A 20,311-nucleotide genomic window follows, 5' to 3' on the forward strand; every position below is an offset into this window, starting at 1 on the left:
ATCCAGGTCGTGTGCCCCTTGGGCTCACAGTGAGAGGCTCCACGTGCCAGCCCATGTTCCCATGAAACGGGCACCACGGCAATCAACAGCCACCTTGGGGTTGTGTGGGAGGAGATATCTCTGAAATACAGGACTTGGTGGCACAAGGGAACATTTCAGAAGAAAGGGTTTGAGGGGAAAGAAAGTCTGGGATTGTTGGCTGTCATGAGTATAAAAACCTGCCTTTTAGATGTCCCCACTTGCACCTTCACAGGATCAGGCATGAGCAGGGGTGTGTGGGAAGGGGCAGGTAGAGATCTCAGACACCAGCAGAGTTTCGAAAGCCCTGCCCAGTTCCCGTCTGCAGAGTCCAAGGGCGAGCGAGCTGGGACTGGGGAGTTTGCAATGGACAGAGCAGCAGGAATAGCATGTCTTGTTTGACAGCTCCTGGCACGAGCACAGGACATGGAGACGGTTTTTAATAGCAAGTTTGTATTATAAAAAGAAAGCTGTTTCAACCGAGATTCCCTGGGCAGAGGCGAAAGACATTCCGACAAGGACAGCGCTGCCGGTGTCGCTGCAGAAGTGAGACAGATGGGAAGTTCAGTGTGTCACCTTGAAACCACATATCATCAGAGCTCTGTTCCCCTCGTCCTTGTGAGCTCCCCCAGCCACTCCAGCATCATGCCCAGAAAGCTCTCTGGGGTCTGATTTGGAGAGAGGGGGACCTTGGAAACAGAATGAAACTTATATTCTCATTCTTTTGCTCTTTTGTGTTGGAGAGACAAAACTCGCCCAGAGCAGGGACACAGAGGCAGCCAAAACGAGGTGTCTCACACTACTAGTGGGAGAGCTGGGAGAAGCCTGGCGCTGCCCAGCCAGTTGCTGAAGTGGTAGGTGCCAGGCACTAGCTGGTACATCTCTGCTTGCTGCTGAAGAGTGCTTGCACATGTCATCTTAGAAGCACATTCCAGCCCACAAGCTGTGGGGGCAAGACGTTGTGCATTCAGATGTCAAGATTATTCTAAAATCCTGTTATTTTATTTAGTTTATTTACTTAGCCTTGAGAGTGTCTCTAGACCTTTTACCATTATTATGTTCCCCAGGACATGGTTCCAGCTTCTGGGCGCAACCCAGGGTCTGTCAGAGATCTTCACAGGTTGGAGCGTGAGTGGAGTGTCACGAAGAGGAAAATGCTCACCTGTGCAAGGCTGGAGGGGTGTGGACGTGATGAACACAGTTTTGTCTGAAGGGGAGATGTTTGTGCTAGCCTGTTTTGCAGAAGAGGGAGATGAAGGAGAGGCTTCCTGGCTCACCTCGAGCTGCACAGTGACCTACCAGCCCTTGAAAGAAATACACCCAAAGCCTGGGTCTCCTCCAACAACTTCTGAGATTCTCCTGAATTGCAGCATCCCTAAGAGTTTACCTGCAATATTTGCTTGGCTCTATGACTGACAGTGTGGACCCACGATATTCACATCAGACCACCTGAAACAGCGTCCATGCTTCCCAGGAAAGCAGCCTGCTTTACTGGACTGCAGTGAGGGATTTGCTTGGAGGTGCAGAGGGAAGGGAGCTCTATGAGTAAAAACAAATATCAGAACAATAAAAGCTAGGATGTGGCTGTCTAGGATATTAATCTCTCTGCCTCACTGTTATTTAGGATCTTTCTAACCTATCTCTCCAGCAGAGGAAAATGAAAGAACGTGTTTACAGGTCTCTGACCCTTCTGTTTGGAGGTTTTCTTGTTGCTGTGGAATACAAGTGAAGTTGCACATTTAAATCCTTCATTTCATCCTAGTTAAGGAAACCATCTAAGACATATTCATCTCATAGCTTTGCTTCTCTCTCTGGCATTTGGCAGAAAGCTGAGCTCCTAGAGAACACAGAGAAAGAAGCTCATAGGTGGAACAGAGGAACCACAGGGTACCAGCTCCTCTGTATCCCACTAAATGCACCCTTGAGAGGGATCAGCTGAACTGAACACACAAACTTGCTTGGAGCCATTTGAAAAGGATGTTTTGAGAGGGCCCAACTGTGTTTATTTGGTGTATAAGGTAACCTGAAAACACACCCTTTTGATTTCGAGGTGTGTCATGCCAACACTGTGAGTTTAAGCTGTTACTCTGAAACCAAGTAGCTCTAACTCATACCTGCTCTGAACTCAGGGTGGAACTTAGTCTAGAGCAGAGTTCCTGGACCCAAACCTGACTGGAAATATGGGCTGATTCCCCATCTGTGAGGGCAGAGCAGCAGAAGCTGGGATGACAGGGTAGCACACAAGGAGAACAGTGGCCAGCTCTCAGCTCTCTTGTGCTGGGCACAGGCTGATTTCTGAACCTCTCTATTTTCTTTTGAATCGAAAATTTTGGGGCTTTCTTTGAAATTACTTTTCACACAGAAATCCCCTAGCTTTTGACTTAACTGATATTTTTTAAAATGAAAAGTTTTGGGAGTGCAATAAAATCTTTTTGTTGTTATTCCATATTTTTTTTTCTTCGAATATGAAACATTCCTGTCAACTCCCCATCCTCTTATTTCCCACAAATGTTCTTTTTACAGAACACGATTTTTTCCATTAAACGTTTTGGGATTATACCATTCTCTGGAACTGTGTTTCCACCAGCATCTGTGCTGCCCACATGAGGAAAATGAGGACTGATCAGTGATGTGCAGCAGTGCCAGGTGATGACAGTGACCAAGGGCCAGCAGGGACATGCTGAAAGGCTGGGTTGGGCAGGAGTACACCCAGCTAGCAGCAGCAGTGCTGCAGGGCATCCCTCAGCATTGGATAAACTCATGTGATAGTGTTTAGGGCAGGCAGCCCTCAGGGTTTGCCTTATGAGGAGTTTGATTTATTATTTTATGACTGAAATTTGATGTGATATTGCATGCGTGCCAACATGTGTGTGCTACCCCACGTGTGATCCAAATGGCGTGGCCTAACTGTTAGAGCAATTCCTCTTATTTTGTTAGCTCCTTCTGCTGAAAACACTAAAAATGCCTGTGCTTTCACAGAGAAGTTAACAACCTCCATGTGCTGCACAGCAGATGGTACAGTAAGGGTGGAGGCGTATTTTACAATAACCTTTTTTCCACATGGGGAAATTGAGGCATGGAGAAGTCTCTGATGGTTCAGAATGAGTCAGGGGCAGAGAGAAACTACAGGGGTGCAGGAGATCAAGAAACAGTGCCCAAAGTTTTAGGGGCTGAGCTCATCTTCAGCTTTAGCCAAACTTCAGCTGTTCAGCCTTGATCAGCCTGGACTCTTCCAAGGTCAGTAAGAGTGTGAGGTATTTTCAGAAGACAACCTGGATTGCTTCCTATTGAGATCTCCCTCCAGAAGTGCCTACCCCTCCCCAGTGACTGTAGGAAACCCATGGTCACACACTTCCTGTCATAATCACCTTGGTCAGATGCCTACGGCTAAGTGGGATCTCATTAATGCCCAGAGAAGGGTCTAAGCAGCGTCCCACTGCTGATCAGAAACAGGTGCTGAAGGAACTGCTATGGTTTAGCCCCAGCCTGCAACTCAGCCACACACAGCTGCTCACTCTCTTCCTCGCAGCAGGAGGAGGGAGAAAATTGGAAGGGTAAAAGTCCTCCCAATGTCCACAGCGCTTTTGTATAAATGTTGCCTCGGATAATTCTGAAAGAAAATACATTTGTAAATGCCAAAATCTCCCAATGGGCTCCCTACGTAGAGCCAGCTCAGCTACCAAGTTCCTCCTCGTGAATAGCTGTGCTAATAATAGCCACTGAAATTAGATCAAACTACAGGACAGTGACAATAACAGCTCGGACTTTTCAGGACTGAATGACTTGTGCACTACACCTTTTGCAAAGGCTGGCTATGAATGGCACAGGAGGAGCTCTTTAATGCTGATCCCTCCTGAAAATCTGGGCTTGACAACAAATACTAAACCCCCAGGATAGCTGACCTTCCACTCTTCCAAAAGTGTTAGCATTGGTTATAGCAGACCTGAATGCTGAACTTTACAGCAGGACATCCAACTGAGCAGCCAGCTCAGAAGCAAGATCTCACCAGTGACTCCAGTTAGGAGTCAGAAACTGATAGTGGCATCTAACATGGATTTATCACTGCATTTTTGTTTGCTTTCTCCTACACCAGAGATACTGCTCAGGAGGAGAAATGTAAACTCATACTAACTAACTCAAACAAGGTGTACAGGGGTGGGGGAGAATATGTCAAATGTTGTGCTGTTTTGGCCCCGGTGGCTGACAAGAAAAAGAAAATGGCCCCAAGCAGAATAAAGTCAGCTCTGCCCATATATGTTGTTGTTTTCTTGGGCTGCCCATCTTGTCCCTGCTGTGCCAAGGCTTCTTTGCCCACCTGTGGGCTCTATTTCACTGTGTCACAGCTTGATTCATGTCTTCATCACCACATACTCCACGTCCACTCAGTACCCAGAGTGATCCAGAGCACTCAGGTGCTGGAAAGGGTGCCTCCTGGTCCTGGGCAGTGGCCAAGCCTGTGCACTTGGCTTGGAGGGCTGCTGCTGTCCTCGCTCTGTGCCTCCTCACATCTGTTTTGATTGAACTGTAGAGGCAACGCCACCACTTTGAACATGCTGCATCTGTCCCCGTTTCCCCATTTAGACACCCATTAGGATCTCGTCCCTGTCACCTTTGCTCATCCCTGTGTGTCACCGGGGTGAAGCATCAGCCCTGAGAGTGACTCGCCCGGCCAGGTCCCATCTGACGGCAAATGCTCCTTTCTCATGATCTCATTCCTATGCAAGGGACGTTTTTGGGGCCAATCACTCATCCCCGGCTGGCTGACAGCGGAGCGAGGGCGAGGAAGATGAAGTGGGGAGCCGTGCTCTGCCCTGCTCTGCCCGCCCCCGGCAGGACACGCCGTCCCGGGGAGAGCTGCATCTATTTTAACAGCGTGGTTCGAGGAGCCAGCCCGGAACCAGCAGCGAGGGCAGCAGAGGGAGGATGTGCTGCAGTCATAAAAATTCCACTGAGATAAATCAATAGAGGGAGGAGGAGAACGAGAGGGAGAGGTGATAAAGTCAGGCTTTGTTCGTCCCTGCCCACAAGAGAGAGGGAGACAATGCCTCGGTGGTCATGGGGGTTCAACAGGAGTGAAAAGGAGCAAGGGTCAAGTTATCAGGAGCAGGTGACAGTCTACAGTGTGGACTGGTGGAACTGGATTTGGGGTCTGGTTCAGACAGCTACTGAGTCCCAGACATGTTCCTGCATGGCACTAATTAGCACCTTCTCAGGCAGGCTGAAAAAGAGGTTAAGGAGCAAATTGGCTTGCAGCAGCGAGCAGCAGAACGGTGGGCTAATGGTGTGGACTACTGCCAGTCCAACCCAGACAGGAGCTGCCTCCCAGAAGTTCTAGTTATCAGTGAGCTAGGACACACTCTCACCAAAACTGAAGGCCCTTACTATGGTGGAAACTCTCTTTTCTGTCTGCAAAAGACTCAAGATTTTAACTGGTTGCACCAAGAACTTGGAGCATAACAGCCCCTGTTCCAGCTTCCTTTTCTGCTCTGCAGCAAGGGGTATCTGCCCAGGGACCCAGAGTGCCCTGAGTTTTCATATAAACCATTTACAGGGTAAGTCTTGCAGCAAGGGATGGATTCTCACTAGATTTATGCACAACACTGTTATTGCTGTATGTACAAATTAGGAGTGTGGAGCACAGCTGGGCTGTATCCTAATAAATAACAGAAAGAGCTGTCTGCTTGCCTTCTCTGATAAGCCGGTGAGCAGCTTTCCCTGCCTGTGTTTAAAAGGTGTAGCTAAACTTAGGACTGGATTCAGCCAACATCCACATCATGCCCGTGCTTAACAGGAGTGTTGAGGTGTCCGTCAAGAGGAAGCCCAAGCCCTTGTTTGTTTGGTCTTGGTTTTCCAGGCATGGGTCAGACCAAACATGGTACAGCTCAGTCCAACAGCAAACACAAAGTCTTTGGCTCTTCCTAAGGGTGTCATGGATGTCCTGACCGTGGGCTAAAGGTGATCCTGGGAAGGTGTCAGTGCTCACCAACACCTGCTCTTGGACTTAAGAAATAAATGTTTACGGTTGTGACTCCAAAACAGTGGCCTGCAGACGAGGGGACAGGGCTCTGCTTTGCCTGAATTCCCTCTCAGGAAGACCTGTTCTTCCTTCTGTTTCGCAGGAATACACCATTGATATCTTCTTTGCTCAGACATGGTACGACCGGCGCCTGCGGTTCAACAGCACCTTGAAGGCCCTCACGCTGAACACCAACATGGTGAGCCGCATCTGGATCCCAGACACCTTCTTCAGGAACTCCAAGCGGGCTGATTCCCACTGGATAACCACTCCCAACCAGCTCCTCCGCATCTGGAACGACGGAAAAGTGCTCTACACGCTCAGGTACATCCAGCTGGCTGCTCAGGTGAGGGAACAAGGACATGGTCAAGGCAGGGGAGGTTCCAGGTGCCCTGGGACAGGGTAGTGGAGATGCCTCCCAGTGCTGATGGAAGCACACACGCAGTATTGCTTGCAGAATGGGCTTCCTCTTCCTAGGATGAAAGCTTCCAAAAAAATCAAACCGTTTTACCCTGTACACCTCGAAAAAAAAGTCAAAACTACAAATGGTTTCCTAAACCAAAATCCTTTTTGAAGGATTAATGTTATGTTGTTCAGTCCAGCTATTTCATTCTGCTAATAAACATTTGGCTTTTGTTCCCACAAATTCTCACTTCCATAAATGAATCTGAAAAGTTGACTAAACAAAAAGACTTTTTGAATGTGAAAATTAGACGGTTTTCTTCACTTTGAAAATGTCCAAACATATATTTTGGTTTTCTGCTGGTTTGGAATGTTCCTGCAAACAGACTGATCTTCAACAAATTAGTTGTCAAGGAAGCGAGAATCCCTCTGTCACATTGTGGTGTTGGAATCAAACCACCTTCACCAACACAAAATCTTCTCTCTCTCTTCCTGTCTCAGGCTGACAATCGAGGCTGAATGTCTGCTCCAGCTGCAGAATTTCCCAATGGACACTCACTCCTGCCCTTTGGTTTTTTCCAGTTGTGAGTACACATATTTTTAAAATAGTTTTAGAAGGCAAGCAGAGAAACTTCAGTGGAGTAATACTCCCCTGGGGAGACCATCCTCCCTTTTAGCTACATTTTTTCACCTAATCTCTGTGACTCTTCATAAGCCCTGAAGCATCCTCTCTCTCCTGGGCTAGCAGAGGTCATAAGGGACAGATTCACAGCACTTCTGAATTTCTCCTTAATTTGGATGAGTGGTTGGAGGAGATTATTTCATTGACCTTCTGGTCACTCTAGACAGAACATGGATATATTCTGGTAGACAAACGGCAGCTGTCCTTCCTTGTATTTTCTCCCTTCTCCCACTCTCTGAGGGGGCAGCCTGGCTTTCCAGACAGCCCAGAGTGGGGTCTGGAAACATCCTGCACCCAAGGCCATTGCAAAGGAGGGTTACTCAGACCTCCCCTCTCGGTCACCGCTTGTCCAGACTCTTCAGCAGAGAGGGCTGAATACAGCACATCTCCACTGGTAATTCTGCAGGGAGCCTTTCTGCACCAAGAGATCCCTGTCCTCCTGCGTGGGTGGGAAATCTGACTTAATCATCCAAGCTCGGGTTCGCCTCTCCTGCTTCCCCTGCCACTGAAGAGATACAGCTCACAGAGCTCTGAGGTGCTTCAGAGGAGGCAGCATGCTGAGGAGATATCATCCCCTCGTCTCCCACCATCCCTCATTCTCTGCTAATTAACAGTACATGCCGTACACATTTGATAATTAGAAACACACTGTTAGTTAGCTGCCAAGCTCTCACTCCATCCTCCTCTGAGGAACTCTCTCGTAGGTCCTGCTTCACAGCAGGCTTGTTTCTTTGTCAAGAAAGCCAGAGGCAGGAGAAGCTGCAGCGTGCAGGACCAGGTCTTCTTCTCCACGGAGAATGCATCCCTTCTTTTCCATAGATCAGCTCCCAGACCAAGAGGTACAGGGAGTACACAGAGCCAGAGCCGTGCTACCTCCCATGTTGGCAGCTTTGTATGACAGTGTACTCATGTCTGGGATGGAAGGTAATCATGAGGCACCATGCTGCTCCAGGGAGCTAAAACCCTTAAACACTTCAGGCTGGTGGAGTCACAGGATCACAGAATAGCTGGGGTTAGAAGGGATCTCTGGAGATCATCAAGAGCAGGCTACACAGGAAGGCATCCAGGTGGGTTTGGAATCCAGAGTTTTGACTCCAGAATCACTGGGAGGGAGACTCCACAACCGCCCTGGGCAGCTTATTCCAGCACTCTGCCACCCTCAAAGAAGTTCTTCCTCAAACCAAGAGAGTCCTCTTACACCAACTCACGTCTCATTCCCACCGGTGCAGTCCTTAGAAAGGCTCTGCTCCTGGCATTGCTTTTCCCATCCCTAGGATCTGAAGCAGCCCACGAGGGGAGATGCAGTCCCTACTCCCACTGCACGTGGGAATGCCTGAGGGAATCTAAACAAGAGGCATCGGAAATACCTGCCTGGAAGCCTCATGTTTGCCAAACAGCTCAGGGGAGATGCTCCTGCGGTCAGGGTGGTGACTGAGGTGGAGGCACGTACCACACTCTTCCACTGATGCCCGTGCCCCTTTTCCCAGATGGATACCCTCGGGAGGAGATTGTCTATCGCTGGAGGCGCTACTCCATCGAGGTCTCTGACCAGCGCACCTGGAGGCTCTACCAGTTTGACTTCACGGGGCTGAGGAACACCTCAGAAGTTCTCAGGACTGGGGCAGGTGAGGTGAAGGGAGACAGCCCACGGAAACACCAGCGTGCTGGAGACCTGGTGGGAGGCAAGGGAGTCGTCAGACAGCTCCAGAGTGGGGGGGGGGAAGGAAAGTCACAACAATGGACCTTGGCTAGAGGGAGCAGAAGCGATGGAGAAGAAGAGTGAGGGGAAGATGAAAGCGGGATTAGGCCAGAACCACTGGCATTGTGAGCTGTGGGGTGACAATGTTGATGTGGACGAGGCAATCCCTAATTGAAGGGTTAAGAGGGAGAGCTCAGATCCTCTCTTGCTGCAGCTGGTGGATATTATGTGATCTCTGGGTGATGCTTAGGATTGGAACAGGGGTGGGGAAGTCAGAACTTGCAGGTCTCAGTCTTTCCTTCTGTAAACTTGTGTCAGGCTGATGAACACCTAAATTGTGCTTTAAGAGACAGGGGTAAGGCTGCATGTGTAAAGAAACTAAGAAATGGAAGCCCTTCAACTCCCTCTCCTCCTCATAATAGCTCACATCCCCTTTCCTTCCTGCAGACAACTGTGGAAAGCCTCTGGATTCCTGAAGGTGGGCTGAGGTACTTTTAAGCCCTCTGGAACAGCAAGGAGTAGTACTTTTCCCACTCTGCACAAAGCTGCTGCTGTCCACAGTGGCAGCCAGCCTCTAACTGGGGTAGAAAGGCAGCACAAAAGGGGACAAGAAGTGACAGTGTCTTGAATGCACCCGGTGGCCTTTTGATGTTTGTAATTCTCTTCTTTTTGGTAATTGCTTGCAAGCTTCATCTTACATCTTAACCCTAGAGCTGTCAGGTGGCTTTCTTCCAACACTCCCTGGGAGCCCCTGAAAAGAGAAAGAACCTCTGCTCTAAGTTGCCAAACGAGCAATTAGGCTGCACAGCACCACATGCCTTTTCCAGGGGCAGAATCAGAGTCTCAATGGAAGTGATTGAAGGACACCTCTTTTGTCAGGGCTCAGGTAGTTCGTTAGCAAGCCAGGCCATGTAGCCTGTTATAGCCCAATAGCTTCTATAGAAAAGAAACCCCTGCAGCAATCAGCTGAAGATGAATGCTCGCTACAGTTTCTTCCCTGAAACTTTTCCAAACTATGTGTTTTTCAGTGTCCCTAGAGGCACAGCCAGGCAGGTATAAATGCAGCCTGGTGGCCATATAGACAGCCAGGCAAATAGCCAGCTGGGCAACCAGCAGGTCAGCTCTTAAAGTAGTCACACAGACATTAGGTCAGACAGCTACAGAGCCAGCCAGGTAACCAGAGTCCACTAGCCACCAAACCAGCGAGTTACTAAGCCTCCTCAGCCAGCCACATGAAGATACCAATCCGGGCAGCTACAAAACCAGAGGGCCAGGCACTTAAAACAACAAGAAAACCTCACGAGAAACACCCTGAATTCAGTAACTTTGCTGATTTTTGTGTTTGAGGAAGCCCCGTGTTCTGATTCCACTGTCTCTGTTGCTTTTTCCTAGGGGAGTACATGGTGATGACAGTTTCTTTTGACCTAAGCAGACGTATGGGTTATTTTGCCATTCAGACCTACATTCCCTGCATCCTGACTGTTGTGCTTTCCTGGGTCTCCTTCTGGATTAAGAGAGACTCTACACCAGCCAGGACATCTCTGGGTAAGAGACAGGATGATGCATGTCTGATGCTTGTCAAACTCTGCCAGGCTGGCAGACTGGCAGTGCTGGAGTACAAAATTTCCTAAAGAGCTTTGCCATTTTCTGGCATTTTTTAATTTACTGGAGAATAGTCCACTTCTCCAGCTTCCTGAGCTTCCTGTTGGTAACACTATTCTCAAGCTCAACCAAATCTCCAGCTGTGCTGGCTTGGATTTAGGATTATCTTAGGATAGCACATCACGCTCATGTCTTGATCTGAGACCTGAACACAGCCTTTTCCAAGTTGACAAAGGGGTATTTTCATGCACTGAAAGGGAGAGGGAAGGGGTGAGCTGTGCCACTGCACTGCTGCCCAAAGGGCTCCTGTCACGTGCGTGTATTCCACATTTCCTCGTGACTTCTCAAGGCCTCAGTGTAGGACCAGTGACAGGAAGGTTGTAGGGTTAATGGGCAAAGTTGCTCAGCTGTATCCACAAAGCCTCAGGCTCTGGCAGGAGGTGGAAGCCCTGTAGGTACAACCTTTTTCTGTCAGTCACCCCACAGGACCCAGGACAGAGGACGTGGCAACAGTTCTGCCCATTGTTTAGATTTTCTCAGCAAACTGCAGTGGCTCTTTCAGGCAGAAAAAAAGCTTCTGTTGATTGAATGCTGCTCTGATAGGTGCTGGAGAGGCCTTTGCAAACCTTTAATACACTTTGGCTGTATCTGCATTTTGCAGCAAGCTCTGATTCCCAGCGCTGTCCTCCCCATCAGCCCTGCTGACTCTCCCTTTAATTGGAGGTAGCGTTCCCAGCCCTGCCTGCAGGTTCTCTGTGGGGATGGAAAGGAGAGGAGGGGCCATCAGCTATTCAGAGCCCATCCATGCTGACCATGTCTCCCCAACCCCTTCCCAGCAAAATTGATTTCTTTTGTGCCTATGGAGAGAGGAGAAGGAGGAGGGTGTCGTTTCCAATGGAGGTGAGGGAATGCCACAGTCCTGGGCTGGTAAAAAATGAACAGCAAGAGGCAAAATGTTCTGCACAGTTGGCACAGCCGTGGTGGCTGCCTCAAAAAACAAGGCAAGGTTCCCCAGGAGAGGGGCCCCTCTCTGTGGAAGGGACCTCAGCACATGAAGAAAAATGTATTCTCTCCACAGCCCCTGTTGTACTTGATACAAATGATCCCCAGTACATTTCAAGCCCTCCAGCCCACATTAGGGAAATGTAAACTGGACCAGTTCCACTGGCACTTCAAATGTATGGGAAGTCACATCACATCTGCTAATGCAAATATAGCAGCAAAACATGAAAATGTTTTGCCATGCTTGTACCCAGAGCCACTGGGGTGACCCCAGGAAAGGCTGGCAGGTGGACTTAGAGGAGTGCTAGAGAAGGAGAAACGTGGAGTTCCTGCTTCTTCCCCACATCCTAAAAAGCGGGGGATGAGATCACAATACCAACTCTTGCAGCTAATCCTTTGTTGGCTCCTGACACTTTATCACAGGTCTGTGAGCATTACTGCTGCTGCAAAAACAATTCCAAGCCCCATTCAAGTCAAAATAAATTCCTTATCACCTCCTACCCACTTGCCCTCTGCATCGAGAAATGGATAGATTGTGAAGAGCTGTCTCTGAAGAACAGCCACGAGCAGATTGAAAGCTTATGGGTAAGAATCAGAGACCTAGGAAACAAAGGGAACCCTGTGACTGGTGTCTACTTCAGGCTGCCTAATCAAGGAGAGACTATTGACAAAGCCTTCCTGCTCTAGCTAAGGCAGGAGTTGTGCTCACAGGCTCTTTTCCTGATGGGGGACTTTGACCGCCCCAGAATCTGCTGGGGAAGCATCAAGGCAAGCTGTAGGCCATCCAGGAGACTCCTGGAGTGCACTGGGGATAACTTCCTAAGCCAGGGAATGGACAGCCTGACCAGAGGGATGTGTGGTAGTGGACCTGATGGTCACCAAAGCAAGGGAGCAAAAAAAGAAAAGCAAACCTCCAGGTTTTCAAGGAGTTAGTCAATAGGACCCCTCGGGGAACTGCCCTCAGAGACAAGAGAGAACAGCGCTGGCAGATTTTAAGGACACTTTCCATAGAAAGCTCTCAATCCCCAGGTGTAAGAAATCAGGAAAGGAAGAGACCAACATGGATGAGTCAAGACCTTCCAGTCAAACTAAAGAGCAAGAAGGAACTGCACAGGCAGTGGAAGTGGGACAGGTATCCTGGGAGGAGTACAGGGACACTGCTCAGTTTGTGTAGGGGTGGGGTCAGGAAGGCCAGGGTGTGGGTGGGAGCAAAGAATACCAACAAGAGCTTCTAACAGGTGTGTCAGCCAGAAAAGGAAGGTCAAAGAAAGTGCCCTCCCCAATGGATATGACTGGAAAACTGGTAACAACAGACAAGAAGCCTGCTGAGGTACTTTTCTTGCCTCAGTCTTCACTGACAACCTCTCTCTCCACATCTCTCGAGTGGATGGACTGCAGGACAGGGCCTGGGGCAGCAAAGTCCCTCTCACTGCAAGAGAAGATCAAGTTTCATACCACCTGAGGAACCTGAACATACAGAAGTCTATGGGACCTGACGAGGTGCATCCCAGAGTCCTGAGGGAATTGACTGATGTAGTTCCCAAGCCACCCTCCACCATGCTTGAAAAGTCATGGCAGTGACTGCAAAAAGGGAAACATTGCACCCATTTTTTCAAAGGGTAGAAAGGAGGAGCCTGGGAACTACAGACCTGTCAGCCTCCCTCCCTGTACCTGGGAGGATCGTGGAACAGATCCTTCTAGAAGCTCTGCTAAGGCACATGGAGGACAGGAGGTGATTCAACAGAGCCAGCACAGCTTCACCAAGGACAAATCTTAAGTAGATTTAAGCTTAAGTAGAATCTAAGTTCCCCCCTCCTTTACCAGTCCACACTGATGGCCTGTGTGACAGCCAGGTTTTGAACATTTCTCTTTCAGAGAGCATTGTCAGAGGACATCTCCAGACCAGAGTCTGGCTGAGCAGAGCAAAAGTGGGACCACACAGCCAGGGGAATTTCTGTTCCAGAGCAGAGAGGAAATGGGGATGTTTTGGGGGTTGGATACATTTGGAAGGCAGAAGTGCTCCTCATCATTACTTAAACCACTCTTTTCGCTCTCAGGAATCACGACTGTGCTCACGATGACCACCCTGAGCACCATCTCCCGCAAGCACCTGCCCCGTGTTTCCTACATCACAGCCATGGACCTCTTCGTCTCCGTGTGCTTCATCTTCGTGTTTGCGGCTCTCATGGAGTATGCTACACTCAACTACCTGGTGGGAAACAAGAAACCACTGGAGCACAACAACAGGAAAGCCAGGCTGGTAGGTCAAAGGGGCCAGCAGAGGTGGATGCTGCTGGAAACTCAAGCTATTTAGAAATATCCCTCCTGAGCCTGCACTGGAAATTGCTGATGGGGTTTAGTGCCTGACCCATATTCATAAAGGCTTCTGACCACTCTGTGTGCTGGGTCTGAGCACCTGAAAGGTGGGACACAACCAGAAAAAGCAGCTGAAATAAAAAAAGAAGCCTCTGTCAGACCCAGGCATCCTGTGCTCTCTTCAAAACTACTGGAGAGCTTATCAGTACAGTTTGTAGTTTAATTTAGTTTACACTCACATGACCAAATGTAAATGTTCACTTTAAGACCTGTTTTTCCACCTGTATCAGTTTGACCTCTGTGGATCACAGAGGTATCTTAGGCCACAGAGATGCAGAAACCTACCTTCTTTTGTGGTCTGTCCATCACAAAACCTGCTGAATGTGGGGAGAGGGAACACAGGGTGGTCATCATTCTCATCATCCATCATGAGATCTGCCCAAGTTCATGTCAGGTACTTCTGACACATCAACTGAAACGGGCCTCTGAACTGGGAGAGAAATGAAAGCAAAAAAGACAGATCTTTTCTGTGCCAGGCTCATTTCCCAGCATATCCCTCATATCCCAGGGCAGATAGAGCTCTTCCATGAGGCTGATGATATGCCTCCTCCTGGGCCAAGAAGTTATGAGTCACACACAGCCTTTCCTCAGCTTTTCTCCAGTACCTGCCAGCAACCAGGAGACACATTTGGACTGTGTGCTGTGCCTTCAGAAATAGCTGAGCTCAGGGGAATGAGGGAAGAGGCTGCACAGCTGAAATCAGACAGGTTTCTGCACTGACTATTAGTGGAAGAGATTGGGAATCAGAGCAATTAGATCTTTGCTGACTTTGGCTCTGGGGTGCCAGGGAGGACACTCACAGCCATGCAGGGAGCTGCCAATTCCCACACCGTGCCAGTGTGGTGGTTTACAACCAGGTGGAGAGATGGAGGATGATCAGTCATCCCTCTCCACTGAACTTCACCCATGCTATGAACTCATCTATTGCCAGTTGGGTGGGGTTTGGTGTCTAGATCACGTTTTCTTGCCTTTTCCTTCCCTTTAACCTGCCTCCCTCTCCCCATTCCAGCCACCTGCCGGTGCACAGGTGATGCCAACCTTCACCACCATCAACATCAACCACATCATGCACTGGCCCCCAGAGATAGAGGAGGATGACGATGACGATCCTGGCTCGCCGTGCTTGGAAGGAAAGGAGTGTGAGAGGTTCTTTTGCTGCATTGAGGACTGTCAGACAGGGATGTGGCGGGAGGGGAGGGTCCGCATCCACATCTCCCGCCTGGACTCCTACTCTCGCGTCTTCTTCCCCACTGCCTTCCTGCTCTTCAACATTGTCTACTGGATTGCCTATCTCTATCTCTAGCCCTTCTTTGTCCTCCACTGGAATGGACTGGAGACAACAAGGTGGGCTTCTCAAGGAGCATAGAGAACAACACCTCTTCTGTTGTAGTCAGCTGTCAGTCGGAACAATCCAACCTGGTGATTCCCTCTTCCTGCTCTCTCATCTCTTCTGAGAAGAACCAAACAGCTTTTTTTTAGCCTTCTAACATATCTTTTTAGAGAATCTACCCTTCCCAAACAGCCTCATCTCCAACACCACCAGCACTGTACTCCTTGTAAGATTGCCCAAAAACATACTATTCCCACCTCAAGCATTAGGGATTTTGTCAAAAACAAAAACCTTAATGCATTTCACTTTTCCATCCACTCCTACTCCAAAATTTCATGGGAAATGAGGGCAAATGGAGTTTTCTGGATAGTTGTTAAGACTGCAAGGGAAATAAAGGAGATCTTACAGCTTCTGCACCACTTCCACCAGAACAGACTTTGTGGAGTGCTAGAAGCTTGGAAAGGTCAGAAGGAAAAGGGCATGGAAAAGGGCAGCAGTATAGCTTCCCGCAGGAGCTGGGCTTGGCTAAAATGTTTTGAACCTGCCAAGACATCTGACAGTGGCACTGACAAGGATGAAGCAGCTGCAAGCCTCCACCAGCTCCCTGCAGAACATCTAGGAAGCATTCCTCATGGATCGCTCCACTCGTTGTGCCAAGTGGCACCCGAGACATCCACCCACGGAGGCGTCGCTGATTCTCGTCAGATGGTGGCAAAAAGCACTTCACAAGTTTGCAGGGCCCGTCTGGCTCACTGGAGCAGACTCTTCAGGGCCCACAGTGACATTCTTTGCTTTGTGATCGGGACTTGGAGCGGGCTCTGCAGCTCACGGTGGGCGTCACCAAAAGAGGGTGAAAGTCCTCGTGCTACAAAGGCCAGAAGTCTCCTGAGCCTGATACGAGGTTTCCTTAGGCCTGTCTCATGTGAGCTGGGCCCTCCTGTGCCGTGCAGCACAGAAGGGCAGTGCTCTCCTGCACAGCAACACTTGTTGAAACCATCAAGTCTGCTGCACCTACCGGTGGTGGGAAGAGAGCATTCCTGCAGCTCAGATGCGTTCCTTTATTCTTTTCTTTTTTTTTCATAATTACATAAAATGACAGCCTTCACTAAGCCTGTATGAGTCCTCCCAGTTGCCATCAATACTTGGCCCTTTTCCTCCCCAAATCAGGAAAGGGAGTGAGTTCCCTGATAGATTTCAAGGTCAGACATATTGAGATGGTTCCTTACGATCCATCTTAAAGGGACAGAGAAATCCATAATGCAGTTTCAACTGGGAAGAAACTGCGTAGTGTAGAAGAGGAAACTCAGGTCCAAGGTCCATAATGTATAAACTGGCTGCCTCCCCATTTATACCAACTGCTGATGTAGCCCACACCATGACTGGGAAAAGCAATGGGCCATTAATAGTTACTTACCGTGTAAATTAGAAACAAAGAAGATCTTTTTTTAAAAACAGCATGTTTTAGAAAAAACTAGTACTTAGAAGACTTGTCATGAGAAGAAAGCCAGCATGGCTGCAGAGAAAAAGTTAGGAAAGGCTGGCTCACAGGACAGCTAACAGAGGCAGGAGGTTTTACATATTCTTGGAGAGCAATTTGATCTGGTTTAAAGACGGATTTTGACACTGTTAAATCTGATCTGAATAATGAAGTGTCATGTTTAATTCATTCATAAATACAGCCTTACCTTGGTTCCAGAGGAGCAGCTAGAGCATCTTATTAAGTATACAATAGTACAACAGTCAGCTAAGTATAACCTAATGGGGTCAGACCAGCAGAGCTCTGAAAGGGGAAATTGTGCCTGTCTAACCTGTTACAGTTCTTCTTTTAAAATACCAAGTAAGAGATAAAGGTTACCCAGAAGCATAATTTGCTTAGCTGCTCCGACAGCTTTTGAAAGGATGGAAAGAAATTATGGCGGGCGGTTCTAACTGAGGAAATTGATTTAGCAAAAGAATTATTAAGGAGGTTCTAATTAGAGGAAATTAACTGAGGAGAGGGGGGGAAAGAAAGAATTGTTAAGGAGGCTCTAATTAGAGGAAATTAATGTTTTAGAGAGACAGACACAGAGAGGGAGAAGTCTAAGAAAAGAATCAAAACAACTTCCAGACAAGGGGAGCTGCCGGGTGACAGTGCCGACTCCCAGCCGGGCGGGGTGATGTTCTGCTCCCGATAGCAAAGCGTTATTAGATGTAGCAACAGAAAAACCTCCTATGACTCAGCCCTACACCAACGGGGAGCTGGATTAAACAGGGTCCTGTGATCTCTGTCGGGAGCCAAAAGGAAAGAGCATCCTAGATTGAAACTGGCTCACACGACAGGCTCCGAGCGAAGCGTGTCCCCACGCTGTGGAAGGCAGCTGTTGGTGTGTGCGTGGGAGGGGACACCCCGTGGCAAACCAGGGCCCGGGCCAAATATGCTCATTAACAGGATGGTGGCTCGAAAGGTGTGCTGGCAATGTGGGCTGCAGTGAACACAGGCACTGAAACGCAGAAGCATCTGAGAAAGGGAGGGTGGAAGGGAAAATTTAACAGCCAAGTGCAAAGGAGTCCAAACATCTACAATTTGCTGTAACTTCAAAGCTCTGGGGAGCCTTGGTGGACACAGATGATTATCACTGGAGTACAGGCTTCAACCCTGAGAGCAGCAACTTGTTGAAATTAGACCTTTAACAGAATCAGCCAGGAGAGAAACAGGGTGTGCAAGAAACCTAAGAGCATGACAGGGACTTGGACAAAGAAGACTTGAAAGATTGTAAGATTTCACCAAAAAAAGATAAAGCCAACACACACCTAGGTAATTTAACCAACGATGGAGGATTTGACAGAGGAAAATAGCCTAGCGTGGGCTGCAGCACAAGGGAGCTGATTACTAAGGCTGGGGAAGGAGGAGGGAGGGGGCTTCTTGGCTTAGGGAAATCTGTGCCCATCATAAATAGCGCAATAAATAAAGGCATGAACAAATCCAATCATGTTTTGAAGTTTCTATAGTGTCTCAAAAAAAAGGAAAGCTACGAAAAGCCAAAAAGAAAAATCTGCCATTTTTTGGAATTACTGTGCAAAGCTCCAGTTTCCTGGAAAAAAAGGTTTCCCTGCTATCAGGAGGGAATCCAGTGCATGGAGACATCCAGAAGCCATGTGCTGCCCTGCTCAGCCTGGCAGTGGGAGTTGACCCCACTGGCCCCTCCTAGACTGGCATAAACTGCCTTTCCCTGCATGCTGTACTTTCTGCCATCCTGCTGAAGTGGGTTATGGTACCCACAGGTTGGGTTGAGGTGGGGGTCGGGCTCTTCTCCTAAGGAACAACAAACAGGACAAGAGGAAATGTCCTCAAGTTGTGTCAGAGGAGATTTAGGTTGGATATTAGGGAAAAATTCTTCACTGGAAGGGTGGTCAGGCATTGGAACAGGCTGCCCAGGGCAGTCACCATCCCTGGAGGTATTTAAAAGACATGGAGACATGGCATTCGGGGACATGGTTTAGTGGTAGACTTGGCAGTGTTAGGTTTATGCTTGGACTCAATGATCTTGAAAGGTCTTTTCCATCTTATGTGATTCTGATTATATCATTCTAGCATTCTAGCATCTGGTTAATGATGGGGACTGGAAATGATGATCTCAGCATTTATGTTTTATGGGTTTTGTTTGGAAGATGAAAGGAAATCAGGAAAAAGGTTCATGTTTCAGTTCTCTGCCTTCAATTCCTATTCTTCCTCTCCAAATTATGCCAGATAAGGGACCATTTTTAGACTGTATGCTCTTCAGGGCAGGGACTCTGTTGCTGTGTGTCTGTACAGGGATTGGCACACTAGGGCTTGATCCTTGACTGAGATTTCTGGATGCTACTTATTATACATAATAAACAACATTATGGACTGCCCATCTTCAACACCACATTGTCTGTCCATATTTTGTAAGAAGGCTAAATATTGTCCCCTGTCCCCCTCCTGCAGGGGTTACTGGAGCTGGGTAATTTTTTTTATTTCCCCACAGAACACTATCTTGTTAGAAAGTAGGGGAAAATGCCAGTCTGATATTTTTGGGGTGGGTGGGGGATATTCTTAGTTTTTTTATCGAGAAGGCAGAAGTTGCTTCAAATCAACACCGCTCAGAAGGAGCCTCTTTAAATGATTTAAAATCATTATTTGTAGTGCAAGATAAGCCCTTGCTTGGTCCCCTCAGTCTGTTGCCATTGCAAATAAAATGTTTTCCCAAGTGTTTTGGGGCAGAGGTGGCTGGGCAATGGTATTTGGTGCACTTTATTTCAACCTTTCTATTTCCCATTGTAATGCTGGTGACTTTTGGAGTGATCACAACCAAAAGGACAACCCCAGCTCTGAAAAAGGCCTCCCTCAAGAGGGAGCCTCTTGACCCAAAATCCAGCCCTGGGCCCACAGAGACACGTCTGTGACACTTTAACCTTCATTGCTTTGGAGAAGCATTCATTAGTCATGACTGATGCACTAAAGAAATTAATTGGCCTCTTGCTATGCCCCCAAAACACTGTCTCCCTCCCCACACCCTGCCCAGCCCCGCCACGCTGTCACCATTCCCTCAGCCTAGAAGGTCCCCTAAAATCTCCCCTAAACATCCAATTTACCCAGGGGAGAAGGAAAAGGAGCATTGTTGCTAATGAAAAAGCTCCCTCCCACCCATCAAACACCCCAAGCTGGCCCTAACACGACACACCACACGAGGATGGGCAGCTGCCCCAAAAGGCTCCTCCACCATCCACAGGCACTTCACCAGACTTGTAGGGGGACATGGCCCTTTCATCATCATCCAACCTCATCCACAACATGGAGCACACCTGAGCCATCTCACAGAGGCCACAGGCCCCTTTATGTCATCTCCTTTCCTCAATTTTTTGGAGGGGGCTTGTTTTCTGGATTTCCTGGCACACGAGGCCTCATGTCACCGAGGGGAGCCCAGTCCTGGACAGGTTCTTCTGTGCACACACAGAGCAGGGCCACGACAGCCCTCCCTCACCATGGAAACCATCCTGTCCCCCTTCCTTGCCCCACTTCTGAGTGCCAGTGGAGACATTGTTATTTGTCTCTGAAGCACAGGATGCTGCTTTCCAAGGATGGCCAGTGCTGGAGTGCCCTGGGATAGAGACCCCTGGCTTGGGGAGAGGTGCCCGGCAAGCACAGATCGCACCAGCCCACAAAGGAAGCACCTCCTGCCT

The 20,311-nt window shown here is 48.6% G+C and overlaps 1 protein-coding gene across 1 annotated transcript in view; it reads left to right on the forward strand.

Moving 5' to 3' along the window:
• LOC113971062 (gamma-aminobutyric acid receptor subunit gamma-4) overlaps positions 1–18,093 on the forward strand; it is a 36,851-nt gene extending 18,758 nt beyond the window's left edge. The window contains exons 4-9 of the mRNA XM_027690603.1: positions 6,138–6,358; positions 6,938–7,020; positions 8,606–8,743; positions 10,210–10,362; positions 13,479–13,681; positions 14,807–18,093. Coding sequence (XP_027546404.1) covers positions 6,138–6,358; positions 6,938–7,020; positions 8,606–8,743; positions 10,210–10,362; positions 13,479–13,681; positions 14,807–15,100 — 1,092 coding nt within the window. The 3' untranslated portion in view covers positions 15,101–18,093. The remainder of the gene's footprint in view (positions 1–6,137; positions 6,359–6,937; positions 7,021–8,605; positions 8,744–10,209; positions 10,363–13,478; positions 13,682–14,806) is intronic.
• The last annotated feature ends 2,218 nt before the right edge of the window (positions 18,094–20,311 follow it).

Source organism: Neopelma chrysocephalum, unplaced genomic scaffold (genome assembly GCF_003984885.1).
Source record: "Neopelma chrysocephalum unplaced genomic scaffold, ASM398488v2 Primary Assembly neopelma1_81, whole genome shotgun sequence".
Lineage (NCBI taxonomy): Eukaryota > Metazoa > Chordata > Aves > Passeriformes > Pipridae > Neopelma > Neopelma chrysocephalum.